This window comes from Cydia strobilella, chromosome 2 (genome assembly GCF_947568885.1).
Source record: "Cydia strobilella chromosome 2, ilCydStro3.1, whole genome shotgun sequence".
In the NCBI taxonomy this organism is placed as follows: Eukaryota; Metazoa; Arthropoda; class Insecta; order Lepidoptera; family Tortricidae; genus Cydia; species Cydia strobilella.
The window spans coordinates 6077687-6099630 of NC_086042.1; the positions used below are offsets into that span (position 1 = coordinate 6077687).

A 21944-nucleotide genomic window follows, 5' to 3' on the forward strand; every position below is an offset into this window, starting at 1 on the left:
AGAATCACGAGCTCTTTCGTTCCTACTAGGAGAAAAAAAGCGTCCCAAGTTTTATTTTTCCATTCCGTTACCATTGTTCAAACACTTTGCACGGCCGAGTACGGCGGTAACAAAATGGAAAGTACGTAAAATGTATGAAAATTTTGGGACATTGTTTTTTTCTTTTAGGAGCATGGAATCAGCTCATGACTCTGGGCACAAGTAACATAAAATGTACATATCCTAAAAAAAGTCCAGTGCATCACTACAGACAAAAATGCCCAAAATACATATTATAAATAAGTACCTAGGTCATAATTAGAGTTAGTAGATATGTCGCACCAGCCCGGGCGGGGGCGACGTAAGAAGCGAGCCCGGGAACCTAAGTATGTGAGATTGAGGTATGCCAGCTGGAATATAGGGACGATGACTGGGAAGGGGAGAGAACTAGCAGATGTAATGAAAGGAAGAAGGATAAATGTAGCTTTTTTGCAGGAAACAAAGTGGAAGGGTGCGAGGGCTAGAGAGATTGGGGAAGGATATAAATTTTATTACTGTGGGAGTGACGGCAGGCGAAATGGTGTCGGTATAGTACTCGATCGTCATCTAAAACAGAATGTCACAAATGTTGACAGGAAGAGTGATAGAATCATAGCGATGAAAGTGATGCTGGAAAACGTCACACTCAATTTAATAAGTGTGTATGCACCCCAGAGTGGATGTGACGATGTAGCGAAAGAGAAGTTTTGGGAGGATTTTGACGCAGTGACCATGACTATACCGGCAAATGAGGAGATATATGTGGGTGGGGATTTTAATGGACATGTTGGAAGAATGAATGTTGGGTATGAAAGAGTGCATGGGGGTTTCGGTTTCGGAACACGTAACACACAGGGTGAAGCATTGCTGCAAGCAGCTACTGCCTTGGACATGGCAATTGCCAATACCTGGTTCCAAAAAAGGGATGAACACCTGATAACCTACAAAAGTGGCAATCACGCCACGCAGATTGATTATTTCCTTGTGAAGCGAAATAAGATCAACTGTATCAAAGACAGTAAAATAATACCAGGAGAACACCTTACTTCACAGCATAGGCTGCTTGTAATCGATGTAAACATTAAAATCCAGTTTTGTATCAGAACCGAACGGCCCCCTGCAAAGATAAGATGGCATATGCTAGAGAAGAATGAATGTGCTATAAAGTTTAAAGAACGTGTGATAGATAAAATGATAGAAATGAATGGAATGGAAGGATTGAATGCAAACGAATGTTGGAACGAGATGGCAAATTATATACGAAGAGTAGCAAAAGATGTCTTGGGAGAGTCGAAAGGGAAAGGTGTGATAGATAAGGAAACGTGGTGGTGGAATGAGGAGGTACAGGGAGTATTAAAGAAAAAGAAGCAGGCATTTAAAGAATGGCAAAGTGTTGAAACTGGGCAGGAAGTTGAGAAGGAAATAAAGAGGACAGAGTATATAGAATGTAAGAAGAAAGCAAAGCGTGCAGTTGCTATAGCCAGAACCGCAGCACAGGACAATTTGTACGAGTCTTTAAATAGCCCTAAAGGCGAAAAGCAGCTGTACCGCCTAGCGAAAGCGAGAGAAAGAAGTTCTCGGGATATGGCTCATATAAAATGTGTGAAAGATGATGCAGGTAAGGTGATTACGAAAGATGAAGCGATAAAAGAACGTTGGAAAGTCTACTTCGAAAGGTTGATGAATGAAGAAAATGAATGGGGCAGGGTGCTAGAGCACAGGCTGATAAATATGGGTGCAGTGAAAGAAATATGTATGGATGAAGTAAGAACGGCTGTGAGAAGTATGAAAAATGGAAAATCTGTAGGACCAGATGATATACCAGGAGAGGTATGGAAGTTATTGCGTGAGGATGGATGTATGTGGCTGACTTTATTCTTCAATAAGTTGTTGCATGAAGAAACAATCCCCGACGAATGGTGTGACAGTTTGCTGGTGCCCATTTTTAAAAACAAAGGGGATGTACAGGAATGCAACAACTATAGAGGAATAAAGCTCATGTCACATAGCATGAAAATATGGGAAAAAGTGATAGAGAGACGCCTGAGAGATGAGAGTGATATAACACAAAACCAGTTCGGGTTTATGCCGGGGAGAGGTACAACAGACGCCATTTTTGCACTTCGCCAAATGTGCGAAAAATACAGACATGCTAAAAAGAACCTGCATATGGTGTTTGTTGACCTCGAAAAAGCATACGATCGAGTACCCCGAGAGGTTTTGTGGTGGGCTCTGAAAGAGAAATGCGTGCCTGGGAAGTATGTGGAGCTAATCCGGTCAATGTACAACCGATGTTGTACACGCGTCCGGTCAGCAGCTGGCACCACCGACAGGTTCAGTGTCACAGTAGGCTTGCACCAGGGATCGGCTTTAAGCCCTTACCTCTTCCTGCTAGTTATGGACGCACTGTCATCGGACATACAGGAGGAGGCACCTTGGTGTATGCTGTTTGCTGATGACATTGTGCTTGTAGGTGAAAACGAACTAGAGGTGCAGAGCAGACTTGAGAAATGGCGGCAAAAATTGGAGAATGTTGGCCTAAAGATCAGCAGATCTAAAACAGAACACATGTTCTGCGATTTTGGCGGTCTCTCCAGTTTTGCTGCCATAGAACTCGATAGCGTTACATTGCCGGTCTGCTCCGACTTCAAGTACCTCGGTTCGCTCGTACAGTGCGATGGCGATATTGACCGCGACGTGAAAAACCGGATTAGCACAGGATGGATGAAATGGCGACAGGTTACGGGAACCATTTGTGACGCCCGTATGCCCCTTCGGTTGAAGGGTAAAATTTATAAAACGATCATAAGACCTGTCGTCATGTATGGATCAGAGTGTTGGGCCCTAAAGGTGAAGGATGAAAAGAGATTGCATGTAGCGGAGATGAGAATGTTAAGGTGGATGTGTGGCGTGACGAGAATGGATAGGATAAGGAATGAGTATATAAGAGGAAGCCTGAAAGTTGCACCCATAACAGAAAAAGTAAGGGCAAATCGCCTAGCATGGTACGGGCATGTGATGCGGAGGGATGAAAGTCATGTGACGAGAAAGGTATTAAGAATGAATGTGGAGGGAAGTACGAGGAGAGGAAAACCGAGGAAAAGGTGGATGGACTGTGTGAAAGATGATATGAAACTAACGCAAGTGAATGATGAGATGACGGGTGACAGAGATGTATGGAAGAAAAAGACATGCTGCGCCGACCCCAAGTGAATGGGACAAGGGCAAGCGAATGATGAGATATGTCGCAGGCATTTTGTAAGAATCCGCCGTTTACAAACGGCTTCGTCAATTTACAAACGTTTTCACTTTGTAAAATGCCGAAGGCAAATTATAAAAAGTCCGCATTTTGTAAAATACCTTATGACATTAACAGCGCCGTTTGTAATTTGCCGCGGCATTTTAGTCGAATTAGTTCTTTAATTTACCACGCGTGGTGCTGCGCATCAAAACTATGGAAAACTCGGGGGTGTCCATCAAATCTGGAGTTCGTCGGACTGTTTCTTTTCACAAAAACTTTACCTTCACAACTTAACTAGACATAGCCCCGCTTTGCGAAAAAAGCGTAGGTAGGTAAGTTAGGTAGCTTTAGATGCCTGAAGGGCAAACCGCCCAGAAATAGGGGCCGCCATGCGGGGCTCCGTCTAGTTAAGTTATGTAGGAAATGTTGTAAACGCGCGAGGACGGTGGTGTGGTATAAAAGTTAATATAAATTTATAAAATAGCACACCATGGTCACCCTCAGACAACCATCACGTTTACGTTGACACTATTGAGCGCACTAACAACGTGAAAACATTTGTAAATTGACGACGCCGTTTGTAAACGGTGGATTCTTACAATTTGCCTGCGAGTCCTGCGACACATATACAAAAATAGTTACTAGTACTTTTATGGAAACTAAACTGAAAATTAATAAAAGCAAGTCTTTTGTAAGTGATTTGCCTCACGCAACTGATTAGAAATATCTCGAGATATAGAAAAATGGCTATAGTTCGGAACAAAGGAAAGAATAGATAAGTAGCTGAGTTTTTTTTTCAGTTAGCACATTTTTTGTACCCCGAAACAACATAAGAACGAACACTGCAATAACTGCAATAACAAAACCGCAAAATAGCATTGATCAATTCAATAACGCCGACTATCGACTGCATTCCAAATGCGTGGTACACCACATCTCACAAAACTTATCGACATTCAAATCTGATCTTTACACCTTGGTGTTTCAGTGCATTTATTGTGATCCGATTAAAGTCGTGTAAGCTTTGATACGGAACTTCTCACAGATTTAGAAATGTCAACTTTTAGCCGAGGTCGTCCGCTTCACCCACATGCGTTGGTAGGCACAGTCATGTTGAAAGGTAGGTACCTAAGTAGGTACCTTATAGCAGGTACTACCTACATCGATTTGATTTTATCTTATACTCATGTGAGTAAGGGGTTGGGGTGACCCGAGACGCAGGTTCTTAAATATTTGACATGTTTTATTGAATTCATGTGTATGTTTTTTTAAGTAATTGTATTTTAATTTGCTATGGAACTATTACCAAACTTAAATAAAAATATGTTTCTAGATTAAATTAGAAATAGAACATTAACAGCAGATTGTATACATATATATTATGGCGTATTCAGGCGTATTTATGTATTGATTGATAGATTTGGAGCTGAGTAAATAAAAGTAATTTTAAGTCACGGAGTTGGTACTACATGCTCGGAACTGTCAGTTTACTTTTTCTGATTCGGTCACGATTATGATTGAATAAGTATCAGTTATTCCTAATAGTATTCATTCTTTGTTTAAATAAAACAACAGTAGTTAGCACGAATTTAGCAAACAAATCAAATCAAGGCCACGTCAATGTTTCGAACTACTTACATAGCGGTTCACTCACCGGTCATAATCACTATATAGATACGAGAACAATACGAGATCTAATAGATACGTTATAGTTTAGTTCTCAACTAGTTATCTTTAGCAGTTCGATTCTAGAAACCAATTTATTGTCATTTCAAGCTACAATTATTGTGACGTTTTGGGATATCCATTAGATATCCATTGGATGTCTAAGTAATATCTTAAGCAAATCTTAAAGAGATCGTTCAAGAGGACATTCGGAATCGAGGAAATGTCAAATTTGACACGACCTTAAATATCTCGTTATCGTTTCTGTTTCATATCTAGTGGATATCTAGTTGATATCTAGATCATTGTTCGAATTAACCCGTCAGACACGATACCGTTATAACCCAATATAAAGCTTAGTATGAGGAGATGTTGATTCGTCATGTTCATGTCCCTTCACCCAGCTGCAAAAATGCAATGAATTCCATTCATATGTCCATGCAATTTTGCAGCACTCTGTTCAGGCGCAACATAATCCGCCGACTATGTAGTTTCCATTTAGTAATAGTTTTTTTAGGGGGCCGTACCCAAAGGGTAAAAACGGAACCCTATTACTAAGATTCCGCTGTCCGTCTGTCCGTCCGTCTGTCCGTCTGTCCGTCTGTCTGTCAGTCACCAGGCTGTATCTCATGAACCCTGATAGCTAGACAGTTGAAATTTTCAGATGATGTATTTCTGTTGCCGCTATAACAACAAATACTAAAAAGTACGGAACCCTCGGTGCGCGAGTCCGACTCGCACTTGGCCGTTTTTTTTAGGTATCGACATACATCTACACGTTACAAATCATCTACCATATGTATTAGATAGAAGCCTCACCCTCATAAAATATTTGATGTTACAATTTTATTTAAGCATGAATGCACTTGTCATGCGTACCAGCATGACAATCAACTCCTATTCATTCCGAAATGAGCTCTTATTACATTAATATAAGGTAGGTACTGAATTAACCAGGTCACGTACTTTTACTTTCTTTCGCATTAATATAACTACGCTATTCGGAACATTAATCTAAACACAAAACGGTAATTTAAATAAGAAAGGGGCACCGTGAAAAATTCGTCTTCTATTATAACAGCGATTTCACAAAGTATCTCATATGAAATAAAAAAAACGCATTAACTGATTTACAAGACCGAAGTGATCCCATAAGTGTTCCGTTTGTCAAAACAAAGTTTTGCACGGAACACTAATAATTCTAAATTCTTTTTACACGTTTGTTTAGAGGAATTCGACATTATTTTTCGAAGCCTGTGATATGGCAACAAAGTTTTTAGGGTTCCGTAGTCAAAATGGCAAAAACGGAACCCTTTTATAGTTTCAGTTCAGCATATCCGTCTGTCTGTCTGTCTATCTGTATGGCCATGTCACAGCCATATTACTCGGAAACTATAAGGTAGTTATTTTAACAAAATTAGATGACTAAGTGAATACTTCTAGAAATAATTGCTCCGAAAGTTTGAAAAAAATCTAGATAATACCTAAAGCTTAATAAATACTTTCCACGAAAATTATTTTTAATATGATTGGTGAAACTGATCTTCTTATTAAAAAGACGTAAGTGCCGTGAAGATACGCTCTTTTGCTTGTGTGGCTTTTTTTATTGTATGAAGGTACGGAACCCTCCATTATGCGTGGCCCGACACGCACTAGACCGATTTTTGTGTTCTATTCCTAACATCTCGAAAAAGGCAAAACCGATTTAGAAAATTATTAGGTACTTTTGTGTTTGAAAGAGTACCTACATTTAATACTATTGTGGAAACTCATGCAACCAAATCGCAGAAGGCACCGTTTGGTGAGGTTAAATTGGGACTAAATGTGTGAACTATGTCCCAGTCGTGTTTGGACTACTTTACCTAATAATAGTTATGAAATGCAAATCGAAATTATTTCAGTTGCATTTCTGTAAGTTACCCTATTTTAAAATATTTAGATCATTCAGTACGGTTTTTACTCACAATTATTTTTAGTCGCTTTTGGCGACATGTTTCGGATTCTTTGGGAATCCTTCCTCAGGCACGAGTGTCCGCGGCGGTTGTAAAAGCGACTAAAAATAATAGTGAGTAAAAACCGTACTGACACTGACTGATCTAAATATTTTGAAATATGTCTCACGATAGTTTAGGTTCGATTACCCTATTTTATTTATAATCATGACATAACTGCTAAACAGCAGCAGTGTCCCGCTACTTTTCACATAAAGAAGTGTCACAAGTTACCGCTAGTGTAGGGTGGCCCTTAGAGAGACCCCACACTAGCGTCTTTTAAGCGTTGGCGTCTAGTCAACTCTATGGCTGCTGCTCGACGACGGCGCAACTGCGCAGCGACGCCATTTTCCATAGCGCTGACTAGACGCCGACGAGATGCTAGTGTGGGGTCTCTCTAAGGGCCACCCCACCTAGCGTCTTTTGAGCGTCGGCGTCTAGTCAACTCTATGGCTGCTGCTCGACGACGTTGGCGCAACTGCGCAGCGACGCCATTTTCCATAGCGCTGACTAGACGCCGACGCTCAAAAGACGCTAGTGTGGAGTCTTTCTAAGGGTCACCCCACACTAGCGTCTCCCAAGCGTCGGCGTCTAGTCAACGCTATGGCTGATGCTCGATGCAACGTTGGCGCAACTGCGCAGCGACGTCATTTTCCATAGCGCTGACTAGATGCAGTAGACGAAGACGCTCAAAAGACTCTAGTTTGTCGTGGCACTAATACTCGTAGGTATTTCTAAATAAGAAAGGTTTGATATCCACATATCAATTCGATCGAGGGTCTCACTCACATTAATTGAATCTTTCCGGATAAAGCCGTCTACCGATTTCACTTTTTATGCCATTGTCTCAACACAAAGAGGTCCATTCGACGTTATTGTTCCACCGTGCTTTTGTACTAAACGGAAAAAATAAAAAAGGAATCATTCCTAGGAAAATAATATGAGATTTTCCATCCAAGTGCTCACAAAGAGCGTAATACTTAGTAAGATTGCTACGTCGTATATTTCTTTGGAGCTCGACTCTTAATTTGATGAGGAGAATGTAAAAATGGCATTAGGTTATGCGGAGGGCAGAGGCGACGAAGGGGGCGCGGAAGGGGGAGACCACGATTTATATTACTCTAGATGAGATATGATGTGACGCGACTCGTAAACCTTAGAATTTTGTAGCTTCTTTCAAATTTTTTTTTCTACAGCTGCAGATTTTATTCCACCTAATAACTCTCTGACACTAAGGTTGGACAGGGCAAAGAGTTATCACTTCGTACAAATAATTATTTACCAGGTTTATGTGTGGCATTGACACTGCAATAGTTATTTTTGTCTAAGAAACCATTAGAACCAGAATACTGAAACCAGAAAATCTGGTATTTTGAATTAGCGAGGCTACAGCGCGACCAATGCATACAATTTCAACGGCGATGAATTTATAGTTAGCGTGGGAACCTCATACTATTGATACTATATAATATTTTTATGAGTATTTTATTTTATATTATATTAGCATAAAATAGTTTTTTATACATGAACATTACACCTAAGATAATTCATATCATCAAAGCGATTATCAGTTCTAAGTATTTTGAAATGAACATTTCTCAGCAACTCCGTTCCAAAGAAATCTTCTTCTGTCTTCTTCACACGAATCTCTTCTTCGAAAAACATAACTTTTAAATAGTTTTTTTCTCTTAATTTCATGGAACTGTCCCCCACTTTTTCTAGTTTAAAAACTTGCGTACTTACTTACTTCACTGGCTCAGTGACCCAAAAAGGATCTTTGCCTCTGACACAAGAGAGCGCCACTATGCCCTATTCTGCGCCACTTCGCGCCAGTTGGGTATTCCGAGGGCGGACAGATCTTTTAGGGTTTTTTGGAGTGACGAAGCCCTAAAAGTTTAAGAACACTAATATTTATTTTGTTTACGAGGGACAAATCTACAAACACAGGGATCTGTGTTTGTAGATTTATTACTTATTGTTGGATTACAATAAGATTAATTAAAAATATATTTTGTACTTAATTAAATAAGCTTGTTTATATCTAATGATGCCGAATTACTTCTGTTAATTACTTTTTCCTATGTAATGTCCTTAGTGCCGTTGACTTAATGGAGTTCAATAACAAAGGAGGACAAACTTAAGTGCCCATATTAGGTACTAAGTAATACTAAATAATGAACATTATTGACACTGTAAGTCCCATTCCACTTAAGTCCCATTCCACTGAAGTTGGTTGTGCGTAATTTAATAGATACAGGAAATCTGTACATTTTTAATACAAGCAGCACTGACCATGTCAGCATTATGTTATAGAAGTGTAGACGAGCTATACTTACCGACCCTCTTTTGGAAAAAGAATCTCTTTGATAATTAACTCAATCTGAATGCAAGAAACCGAATCGTAGTTTCCTGTCTTGCACAACACTCCTTTGTTTAGTTAATCACGATTAGTGGTACCTACCGAAGAATATTCAAAATGTCTACATGTACTTATATCCACATCTTTTCTACACAATCCATCGGTTTGCCGCTATCACTGTTACATTTCGCAAGAAAGAACGGGAAAGACCATGCGCGCAAGTGTCAACTTTGATCGAATTTTGTCGATTTTTATTTATTTTAAAAACGTTGCCTTACAATATCGAGATCCGAAAGCTGTCAAATTACTATTTAAGTTAAGATTGTTTTTTCTTCTTTTTTTATAGTGTCACATAATAAATAACCGAGTAAAGTTTGATTAAAAGTCCGAGATAGAGGTTACTTTGGAAATTAATTGTGTATCGAGCGAAGTGTCATAATTCGTGTATCGGAAGCTATGTTATTAAAGATAATATCAAGAACTACATACTTATATTTTTTCCACGTCTACGATATCAACGTCTCTTTGAAAAATATGATCATATAAGGAGATTTTTCGCCTTCTGGCTCAGGGAACGGCCTTAAATACCTACCTACTGTATTTTGGATGCAAGGAAGGTAATTCTGACACTCTTGGGAGATTCCAGCAGCGGACTTTCGTGGAGGCGTATCCAGAAACGGTGGCTAGACATTTACAAATCAGTGGTTCGAGAAGACAAAAAATCGATCTTGTTATTATGTTTAATTATGTGGAAAAATTATTTTACCGAGTTTTTACGCAATGTCATAGCAAAGAAAATGCTTGTACTTATTATCGTCACTTTGAGGGTAAGGGTAATGAATTTAATCATATCCGTTCTCTAGATACTTATACAAATTTGTTCTTGTTTATATAATTATGTACGTCTCAGATTCCGAAAGTAATGAGTTTGAAATCTAAAAGTATTTAGTACCTATTCTAACCTGTCGTCATTAGAACAACTGCTAACTACTCGTCAAAATTATAAGTTGAATTAAATAGGAATAATTAAATGATAATTTTAGGAAAAAATATAGGAACGAATTAGAACATTATAATTTATAATTAAAAGTCAACATAATGAGCATATTATTTCACAGGAAACTTTGGTTCGGAGAAATATATTATATATTAAGCAAGGATTGCTCAAAGAGAAATTATAAATGATAAAGGCCGTCTTCAGTTAGGTTACACCTACAATTTCAGTTAGAAACACTGGAGACAACTGGGTTGAATATCCAATTAAACCTATAAATAAAATAAAATTTCCAAATATATTTAGAGTAGGTTATTCAAGAATTATATGATTGAAAGGTATTAATGACCTATGTGAATTTAATAAACATTATATGTACCTACCTATTACAAAAAAAAACACAAGAATTGTCAATACTGTTGCGTTTTACTTTTTACATCCGCATTTTTGATTTCAATGCGTGGCACACTGGTTCCAAATCGATAAATGTCGACATTTGGTTACTTCGCTACAAAAAACCGAATTCCCTCTTCGATTTATTTTTGTATCGAAATAGGTATGCAATGTCCCACTTTTGTCCATTTGGGATCAGTGTGCGTGGCAAGGCCTAGTATGTACTATGTTTTTGATAGTAACAGCAATTGTTATCATAAAAAGTGCACCTATGCCACAAATCGTAATAAAATAATCTTCTTTAGTATTCGTCCAGGAAAGCGCTACGATACGGATGATTTAATTTAAACTAACTTATTAAATTAGCTTGAAAGATCATAAATTTTGCTTCGCCTTGTTGCTTTTGTAAATTGAATTCGTTATCTTTGGTGCCCATAATAAGGTCGGCGATCAAGTATTCCCAATATTCAGACGATACTTAAAATTCCTTTGACGACTCATATAGTCGTGAGCGAACTTAACGAACACAGGAAAATCAGCCCTTAAGCAGCCTTTTAGTCTGATGTGAAGGTTAAATATAAAGAACTTACGACCATTGGCTCTTAAAACAAAACATTTAAAACCCGTTCAATGTCGAGTAAAATCCAATAATGCCTGAAACCCATCCTATAGTTAAAAGAGAGCAATGATCGGAATTACCGTTTTATGTATTCGTACATATAGGTAAATTGTTGAAAACATCGAAGTTTTTCTTAAGAATCTTCAGGAATTTTACTATTCGCGATTCAATAATATCACATTTAGGTACTAAATCTCTCTTAACGTCAAAAATACTTGATTACACATCGCATAATTTTTTTTATATCCAGGCCATGGTCAGTTTTCCGGTACTAAGATTCCTATTGTACCCGATTTTTTGTTTTATTTACGTGACTAACGATTATGTGAAAACGCCTCCGGAAGCAATCCATCTTCAGAGGGGAGGCGTGATAGCCCCTGTTTACAAACGACACGTCCATATATTTCGTGTGTCTATGAAAGCATTTAGGTAATGTCGAAAGATATGCCGCGGAGACGAACACGTGACAAGAAACTTGAATTCGGAAGCTAAAGCCAAAGATCACGTGAGAGGAACAGTTCGTCAAGAGACATTTAATGGGGTTTATGTGTACAAATTTACCTACACATTCTTACGCTGTAACAACGCGACCTTTCGCGTGAATAGGTGCGGGTCGAAACTTTGACAAACATAGGTAAACTACACGGCAGTGACTACTTGTCAGGCGTATTTTATATCCTATAAAGTATAACAGCAAAAATCGGGTTATGTTTTTGACACTTTACGTCTCTGTAGGTATATTTATTTGGGATAATCATCCTTCATATCGCATTTTATAGCTACGAGTAGGTGTACTACGTGTATTTTAATTATTATGGTATAATCTATTTGGTATACCTGCAAATATTAAATAAGACGAGTATATTATACTTAAGTATATGTAGACAGTTTCATATGTGTTTGCAATTTTATCAGCCATGCCAAGGCCAACTGCGACCCTTGCACGGTAAGAGGTTGGCACATGGAGGCTTTTTGGCTCGCGTCAGCCATATTAGTTACGCACAGCAGCCTTCAGCAATCTTTTAGCTGCAAGAGCTGCTTTTTCGTTTTTATGATGCCTTATTATCCCTTACTCTGCCTACTATACCCAAATGCGACATATTTGTTACGGTTAGTCTTATTGGTTTTGTTAACTGTAATACCATATGTTAAAAAATAAATTAAACTATTTTAAAATTAAACAAAACAAATTTAGTCATAATTGGCCTAAACGCTACAACATCATAATAATATTAACCAATACAAAATCAAAACAGCATCCTAAGCGTTGATGTGGCACTAAAGATAAGCACGAGGCAATTTATAAACCGATATTTGCTCCCTAGAATGGCATACAATGCCCAAGATACGCAATAATTACCTACTAGGTATATTACATTCACTTGAAATTAGAGCTCATTCTCTTTAATTAATTTTCGCAATATATTAAAATGCCATAGTAAGTATTTTACATTTTCTTAATAAACATTCGGTTATGATACAAAACTCAATCATTTTGTAGTTAGCAACTTTAGTACACCTGGGACTTAAATAAAAAAATGGTTACGTAATCTGGGGTCACAAAGAGCGCACCTAATGTTTTAAGTGATTGGCTTAAAATTTCTTTCTTCTTTGTTTTCGGCTTTCAGAGCACTTAGTGTTTATGAATCAGAAAGTAGATTGTTGGAAGTTTGGATACTCACTCGCGCAATTTTGAAGAATACAATGCCAAGGGAATAAAAAAACCGGCCAATTGCGAGTCGGACTCGCGCACGAAGGGTTCCGTACCAACGTACCATTACGCAAAAAACGGCAAAAAAATCACGTTTGTTATATGGGAGCCCCACTTAAATATTTATTTTATTCTGTTTTTAGTATTTGTTGTTATAGCGGCAAACAGAAATACATCATCTGTGAAAATTTCAACTGTCTAGCTATTCGGTTCATGAGATACAACCTGGTGACAGGCAGACAGACGGACAGACAGACAGACAGGCAGACGGACAGTGGAGTCTTAGTAATAGGGTCCCGTTTTTACCCTTTGGGTACGGAACCCTAAAAACTATTTCGTCAAGGGAGATTCCTGAGTACGACGCCTCGCTAAGCTGAGGATTTAACAATGCTTTTAATCTTTTTTTGATTTAATCTTGTACTAAAAGCACGTTATTTAATATTTAATAAAGAACCATGTTAGCTTGATGATGCTTGATTGCCACCGACGTGGTATTACAAAAAAAAACCAGTGGAAAATATATTGATTGCATAAAATTCGATATATACAGGGTGGCCCAAAAATAAGTGCATTTTTTTCGCGATTTCGGAGTTGGTCCCATTGTAAAAGTTGCTCAGTAATCCCAAAACTTCCCTGGCAACGGGAATGCATTAATTTTTTGGCCATACATAATCCACTTCACTGATCATGTAAATGGGAATGCTAACATTTGTTTGTGTATATACACACAAACAGCCTGAACCTGTCGAAGTAAAATACAATTGTCAGATTGAATTATTTTTAGTCCCTAGAGATAGGTAATGACTGTAATGAGGTTATTGCCACCGCCATTTTCCGTATAAAGTCAAGATCCCTCGCAGAAAATTTACACACAAGTCGTCGCCACTCGCAAAAAGAGTTATTTATATTCAGAGAAATTATACGGAGACAATAAATAAGGCCGAAATGAGTATAGTGACTTTTACACTTCAATATTTTCTTGTAAAAATGATTCCACATTTAATGCTTAGATGGTTAGTGCGTAAGGAATACCATGTGTAACTTTAAAAAAAAAAAACTTGAAAACTAAAAAAATAATTTTACGTTAAAATACGTGAAAATCCCGTCGAATTTCAGGGGCGGTTTTTTAATTATCTATTATGAAGGTGAAACATTGTTAAAATTCCACTGCCTTGTGTGTAGTATTAGAAAACATTGACGCCTCATTCATAAAACTTATGTATGTTACTCAAAATTGACTGTCCTTATCTGTCAGTATCACTTTGAGATGTTTTATTTAAAATAGACAAAAGTAACAGGCTCATATTATCTCCTTTTAAGTTTTATAAATATGTACCTATGCCTAGGTAATAAAGATGTATATTTAGCGGGTAATCCTGCCGAGATTGTTGCCAAGCTGCTGAGACTGAGTAAACTTTTGTGTTGTGAGTTTAATACATTAAATTAAATGTGTGCGTTATTGAGTATTCTGCCATAAAGTGTTTTATTGCTGATACTTACTAGTAAATAGGGTAGGGTAGGAAACAGTGGCTCGGTAAAAAATAGCCGGGAACAGTGGCTCACTCAACCTAATTTCAACATAGAGGCAATATTGGGGCGACTGAGCCACTGTTCGAGCTGAGCCACTGTTTCCTACCCTACCCTACTCGTGAATAAAAGTAGTTAACTAAGTTTTGCCATGTGCTTATCGGGTACTTAATTATCGAGAGGAACTACGATTCTCTTACATTTTCGAAGTAAGTTTACAAGTATTGGTGAACACAATCTACTTAATTTTAAGACGTAGCGCAAGACCGTGCTAGATGGAAATTGAGGACAAGGTAGGCCGACCCCAAGTAAATGGGAACAGGTCTAGCAGGAAGAAGACGATCTACAGTCTGGCAAAAAAGAGTAGAAATTAAAAAGTGGCAACACTGTAGTGTCGTCCCTTTCAAGTCAATCTAAGGAAAACGGGACGACACTACAGTGTTGCCACTTTTTAATTTCTACTCTTTTTTGCCAGACTGTACCTAATGTTAACGTTTAGGTAAGCCATAGACAAGGACAGGGCTTGTAGTATTTTGGACATAGACATAGTACGCGAGCGACCAGGGGTAAGAGAAAGACATATTCATGTATGGCAGCATAATCTTTTTTCTCTTTTAGTCTTATAAATTTCGGTATTTCGCCATCGCCTCCTTGCTATGATGCCAAAACCCGACCATGAAATAATGCCCGGTCGGTGATAAAAACAAAGCATGGCACTATTTTCTCCTTTCTCTTATAGGAATCGCAATAAGACTATCTTTCTCTATCAAAGAGTGTCAGGCCCTTGATTTTGGATGAGCGCCACGTAAGTAAAAAGTTCGTTCAAGTAAGAACGTTCGTTCATTTTCGTATTGTCCGATCCGAAATCGGATGTCGGATGATCCTTTAGAGAAAGCCAGCTGCTAGAGAGTGCCCTATAGTATCGATTTTATAATATACCTACATTTGTATAATGAGTAAATAAATAGTTTAACATTTTGCTTCTTTGTGGTCGTATCCGACATCCGATGACGGATCGGAAAACGCTCTAATAATCGGTATCGTAGTAGAATCGTTAGTGGATTCGTTATTCAAACTGCGTTCAGTCGCGCACTTTATCAAATTTATTTAATGAAACATAAAATTGACTTAGTTTCCAGTACACGTTTCAATATTTATTTATATCGCTATATCAGAAGCTTAATTGGTACGAGTATTTCAGGGAATTTACATAATAACAACCTACTCGTGGTCGTGTGAGTGGGTACTCGTGTAAGTACTTAATGTTTATAAAAAAGTTTTATTTTACTTATAAACAAGTTCGTGGAAACATATTAGAAACATGGAATGGAAGACAATCACATTTTTGCTAGGAGCACAAGCAGGCATGTAGTCTGTTTCATTTTAATATCACAATTTTCTATTTTAGGATATACAGACGTATTCTGATTTTAATAACAAGCCAAAAATTAGATCCAGATCGGTTATGGATCTAATCTGTCAGTGTCAAAAGTGACATTTTTTCAACCAAAAACGTCATTTTTGTTCCATACTTACGTAACTTATAATTAAAATCTGACCAGATTAATTTGCCTTGTTTATTACAAATTTCTAATAATTACAAATTGACTCGTCTCATTACCTACTTATTCATTTATTTCCTCCCATTCTTATATGATGACTAAATAGTTTCATTACTTATTATTTGTATAAAGATGGGATATGAATTTACGTGATGGGATGGGATATAAGAGCCAAACAAAATTAATGAGGCAAGGTAGGCATGATTCCATTCTAAATTATGTCTGGGTTGATTGCGCAGGTTGCGCAAACATTTATTTTAGCTGGTTAACTCGGCTGCCTATCCATGTATGATAGGCCGATTTCGACCATGGCGACCATGGCGAACTCGCGACTCCGGGATACTATAGCCCACCATTCTACCAACTAAGCTACCGAGACTTACCCGTTGAAAGCGAATATTTCCATCATATCCTTCATATGCACCTTTGGGGGAGCACTTTTCCTTTATTTTCTAAGCATTGTTGTATCGTTTCTGCTTAATATAAAATTAATGTACCTCCTTCCAGAATACAAGTTTGCTATAATTATTCGGTAATCACTCAAAATATTTAGTGATATTAAACTACCTATGATAAGTATTGAGTAACTGAAAATACCGTAACGATATGGCGTAACCTTCTAAATCTGTTTCCTTGAACTTATGAAGTGAGTGCATTTAAATACTGTTTAATGCCAACGGTACCAATTTACACGAACAAAATTATTACAGCGCCTTATGTTTGAACCGTTGTTGGCATGGCGTAATAACATGAAGTTATTAAATAGTTCCACAGAACAGGCAAATAACGTTCGAAATAATATTTTATGATGCTTAGATAAGTAGCACGGATAATATATTAATGTTGCACTTATATTGTTTTTCCAATCGTATCGTAGGATTCGTAGGTGATCGTAGGTCACTCTCGCTTACATAGGTATTTGTTAGAAACGGCCACCATGACAGATCATAAAAGCGCGGCCATCTTAGATCCCTGGTAAAAATAAAAAGGTACTAAACTCGCTTGCAATTGCATAGATTTTTTCACAAGTGATCAAGATTAGGTATTGGTACACGTTTTTGGTGTGCGCTTTTTAAGAGTTGACCTAATTCTTATTTTCAGAATCAAAGCGCTGGATTAACATTATAAGCAACATTCACCACGTTCGCGATATTTCTTCGCTAAGCACGCATATATATATTTTTTCAGAATAGGGGTCAGGGTTGCGAGAGTCGTTGCACAATTGTTACACTTCGCACCATTGTGAACTCCACGTAACGTACGCGAGGTGAATGCTGATCGCTTTTTTATATTGGTTGAGTTGATATTTTATGAGACAATTCAAATCGTTTAGAGGTATATTCTACTTTTCTACTCCTATATTTTTATTTGTCATTTATACATCACGATCACTTATTTTTTGCTGTTTGCTTTATTTAAAAATAGTCTTTTCGTGATTCGTTCCTTAATTATTATTTTTTAATCCTATCGATATACGTAAAAACTTTAATAACTATGTACTTTTAAAGATCTAGTGGAACAGGATCATAAGAGCTGGCACGAGGTTCGTATTTAAGAATAAGAATAAGAAATATTTATACATACATACTATATTCTTAGATATTCAGTACCAGCTTTAATAACACAAACTATATCTTTAAACTATATACATTTGACTTGATCTTTGTATTCATATTAAGTTAGTAAAAATAATGCATTTAGGGTAGGTTATTTTTAATATAAATACTTACTATAAAACCATCTTTGCCCTGAAGAATAAGATCACCAGATGATGAGGTGATCTTATTCTTCAGGGCAAAGATGATCCCCCATCAAGCTTCTTTAAAAGTAAAGTGGGACTTTATGTATGTAAAACGTTTGTAAATTGTAATCAAACTACGAATTAATATAATAGAACTTTCCGTGTCCGAAATTCTTTCCGTGGACGGTGGCAACGTCTGCCTTCCTTTCAGGCAGGAGGCTCTTGACGAGTGGTCGACTCGGTCGTCTGAAAGGGGCGCAACCGGACAACCCCGCTTTGCAGAGACTTTGGGATGACACCTTGTGTGAGCGATCATATGCACAATTACTGGCTCAGGCGGCTAGGGTGGAGGACGCGGCCCGGCTTAAAGCGGTAAGACAACCCGAGTCGCGGGCCTGCTTGCAGGCGCTGCCTTCGCCACATTTGGGGACCCTACTAGACAACGATACCCTGAGAGTAGGTGTCGCCCTAAGGCTGGGTTCCAAGGTGTGTGAGCCCCATCGCTGTATATGTGGAGTGATGGTTGAAGCGAATGGGCACCACGTCTGCGGGGCGGTTCCCGAGACACCATGCGATCAATGAGTTAATACGTCGTAACATGGTCTCGGCGAACGTGCCTTGCATTCTGGAGCCTCAAGGCTTAAGTCGTACAGACGGCAAGCGCCCAGACGGCTTGACGCTGGTTCCGTGGGCCAAAGGCCGCTGCCTACTGTGGGACGCTACGTGCGTGAGTACATTTGCACCTACTCACGTAGCTCCCGCCAGTAGGCTAGCAGGCGCGGCCGCTGAGAATGCCGCGAGGCTAAAGCACTCCAAATACGCCAATCTGGAACCGGCGTACGACTTTGTTCCGGTCGCGGTGGAGACGGCTGGGCCGTGGTGTTTGGAAGCGAAGAAGTTGGTAAGAGACTTAAGGCGGCGTTTGCGTGATAGAGGTTGCGACCCCCGTTCAGGCTCCTACTTGGTCCAACAAATATCGCTTGCTATCCAGCGCGGCAATGCCGCAAGTATATTTGGCACGTTGGGACAGGGTCGGAATGGGATTTATGTTTAGTATAGATAATGTGTATTTTCTAGTTAGTTTTAGTGTTTTTCTTTAGTTTTATGTGTACGTGTTTGTTTTAGTTTTTAACATTTGATATAAATTAAATACTTACATAATAGAACTTTCCTATCCTATCCTTTTTCTATCCTATATCTAAGTCTGTGTATTCCTGAATGGTTAAATTTGCCCTCCATGGCCAAGGGTAATTACTATTTGTTGTAGATTACGAACCAATGTCTTTGACTAATTCTATTGGCGCTCGTTTTAATTCTGTTTAAGTATATGATTACGTAAAGTGATCATAAATAAGTCTAAAGGGGCCTGATTATCAGCCTGTCAGTTAGAATAAAAATTTGACATTTCCGAACAACTGACAGGCCGATATCGTCCGGCAGACTGGTAATCAGTGGGCCCCTTAATAAAGTCATCGGTTTATCTTGTTTTAATACATATGCTTTTTTGATACAAACAAATTGTCAAAAAGTGTACTAAATACAATAACAATAAACTGGCATCTAAAGACGTCGTATAATGCAGTTTATGACATGAATCTAAGTAAAATACGTTATGAATCTTTTTCAACCTTTATTACCTTTAAATGTTTTACAGTCGTGGGGGTAATAAAACGTAAGTATACGATATGAATAATAAGTTTAACAACATACCTGTGTTTTTTAAATAAATATTATAGTATTGTCTTCGGTTACCGCGATAGTTACTCATGAAATAAAACTTTGAAAACGGAACTAAACGAAACTTTATTATAGAATATTTTATATAACATATATACCTAGCTCAAAAAGCTTACTAAAGCTTGTGTTGTGCTTCAAATTTCATTTTATTCAGTGGCCAAGCTGCTCTTAAGCGGAATATGCTATTTTTTTCCACGAACTCTCGTTCTAAAATGGTTCTTATTTAGCCAAGATAACAACCGTTGATAGAAAACACCAATTGAAACTTAAATAATATATAGAAATAGTCACGTAACTTTTCGTAGCATCTGTCATCCCGATACATTTTTTCTATTTCTTCGGCGTTTTTTTATTCGTTTGGTAAACCTACAATTTATTGTCATCTCGGCTAGCCCCCCCTGTTAATTTATAACATTACTACCATTAAGCGTTAACCCGTTCTTAAAACCATAGAAAACGCTAGTTCCGCAGTCCAAAACAAAACGGGCATTGTTTCTATCTCTATTAAGTAGGTACACTTGATTTAATAAAATAATTAAATGAAAGAGAAAGGTCGTACATTGTCTTGATTTCGTCGAACATGACTTAAAGTTGGTTACACCCGGTTTACGGTTGTCTTATATTGTTTATTTTTGAACGAATATCTCCGGCGCTGGGCCATTTCGTATCCAACTACCTATAAGCACGATTTCTTACAATACTGAGGTAAATCAGAGGGTCTACCGCAAAAACAAAAATCGAAATTTCGTAAGCTCGAAAGCAAGAGCGATATAGAGGTAGATAAAGAAATAGTTTTTTCGTTTTTCACAGTAGGTATGCCCTCAGTGCATTTGTTTTTTAGGCGCAGTTTTCGCAGTCAGCAGCAGCAGCTAAGCAGGTAAGGTGTTCTAAATGACCTTCACTCGCTCTTATTTTCTAAACAATAAAGATGTGTTCAGTTCATTTTGAACACCTCGCCTGTTTACCAATTTCTGCTGCTGGCTGTACATATTTCAATGTCACAGCTATAATCTGAGGTGTACCTAAGAAAAAAGGGGAAATAGGAGTATTTTATGAGATTATGGCTAACTCAACCACAAAACAGGTAGGTAAGTTCTATAAAACTACTAGCGACCCGCCCCGGCTTCGCACGGGTGCAATCCTGATGTACTATACATATAAACCTCCCTCTTGAATAGTGCTATCTACGAAAAAAAACCGCACCAAAATCCGTCGCGTAGTTTTAAAGATCTAAGCATACATAGGGACAGACAGACAGCAGGAAGCGACTTTGTTTTATACTATGAAGTGAAGTTCCCTAATCTACCTGCTTACTTATCTATTTTGCGGTAAAATTAGAAATGTGAAGAGTAACCCACGAACATTAACACTTATGCATAAAGGCCTAATTTAATTGTACCGCTCTAACGGTCAGAGGAAATGGCTAAAAAGAGTTGTAAGTTACGTGATTCTGTGTCTATGGCAGGCAATTTCACGTGCCCATTTCATACTTTCTCCCTCGTTACGCGGGGCAAATTAAAACCTATGATAATATCAAACCAGTTTAGATGTCTCATCATGACAAGCTAGAAAATTTACACTACCATTAAGAGTTTTAATTTCGGTGTAATTTATATTGAATGTAATTATGAGTTTATGTTGCCATAATTAGTTGGCGTGTTGGCTGGAAATTGGTAGATACAGTTTATACTACAAAAAGTATAAAACATGACTATGTTTGTTACATCCTCTATGCACTTGTTTTGATTAAATAACGACCCTAGAGGTGAAAGCCAGATTTCCGGTAGTGAAACAAAATATTCATCTTTTACTTTTTGTTTAGGTCAACACTGGAAATTTTGGTTTCGGTAAGGTATTTTTAACTTTTATATTCTTGAGACAAATTTGGCGTTATGGAGTCCTACCCTACATGAGTCCTTCATTCCTGAACATTCCATTCCTAAAGATACAGGCCAATTGGAACGTATGACATCAGAATGACATCTAACTGATGTCATTCACTTATCGTGCATTTCGCTCGTACTTGTCCGTACATGTATTGGCGCTGGCGAGACGCACGATAACTAAATAACATCATTCAGATATCATTTCGATGTCAGTGTACGTTAGTATTTGCCTGATACTACTAAATAAATAAGCTGATGTTGACAGACGGTTCGGTGCAACCGACACTTAGTGCCAGTTGCACCATTCGCACTTGACAGACTGATCAACATCACCCGGCGCGCCGCGGCGGTTTACTATGAAATTTTAAATACAATAAAATTTAGCGAATTCTTTAACGATGACAAACAGTTTGGTGCAACCGACCCTCAGTAGGGACCATTCATTTACAATCACATGCATTTAAATGAATCAATTTTATTGTAAGCATTTGAAGTACCTA

At 38.0% G+C, this 21944-nt stretch overlaps 1 protein-coding gene across 1 annotated transcript; it reads left to right on the forward strand.

Annotated features, from left to right (window-relative positions):
- The first annotated feature begins 312 nt into the window (after positions 1-312).
- LOC134749358 (uncharacterized) lies at positions 313-18403 on the forward strand. Its single transcript, XM_063684281.1, has 2 exons — positions 313-1876; positions 18033-18403. The coding sequence occupies exons 1-2, from the start codon at positions 313-315 to the stop codon at positions 18401-18403; spliced, it is 1935 nt and encodes a 644-aa protein (XP_063540351.1).
- The last annotated feature ends 3541 nt before the right edge of the window (positions 18404-21944 follow it).

What these genes read in the sequence shown, in the direction of transcription:
- LOC134749358 (XM_063684281.1), top strand. Translation starts at nt 313, where the DNA reads ATGTCGCACCAGCCCGGGCGGGGGCGACGTAAGAAGCGAGCCCGGGAA. An exon ending in GTTATTGCGTGAGGATGGAT is followed by an intron (nt 1,877 to 18,032) that starts GTATGTGGCTGA and finishes CCTTCCTTTCAG; the next exon opens with GCAGGAGGCTCTTGACGAGT.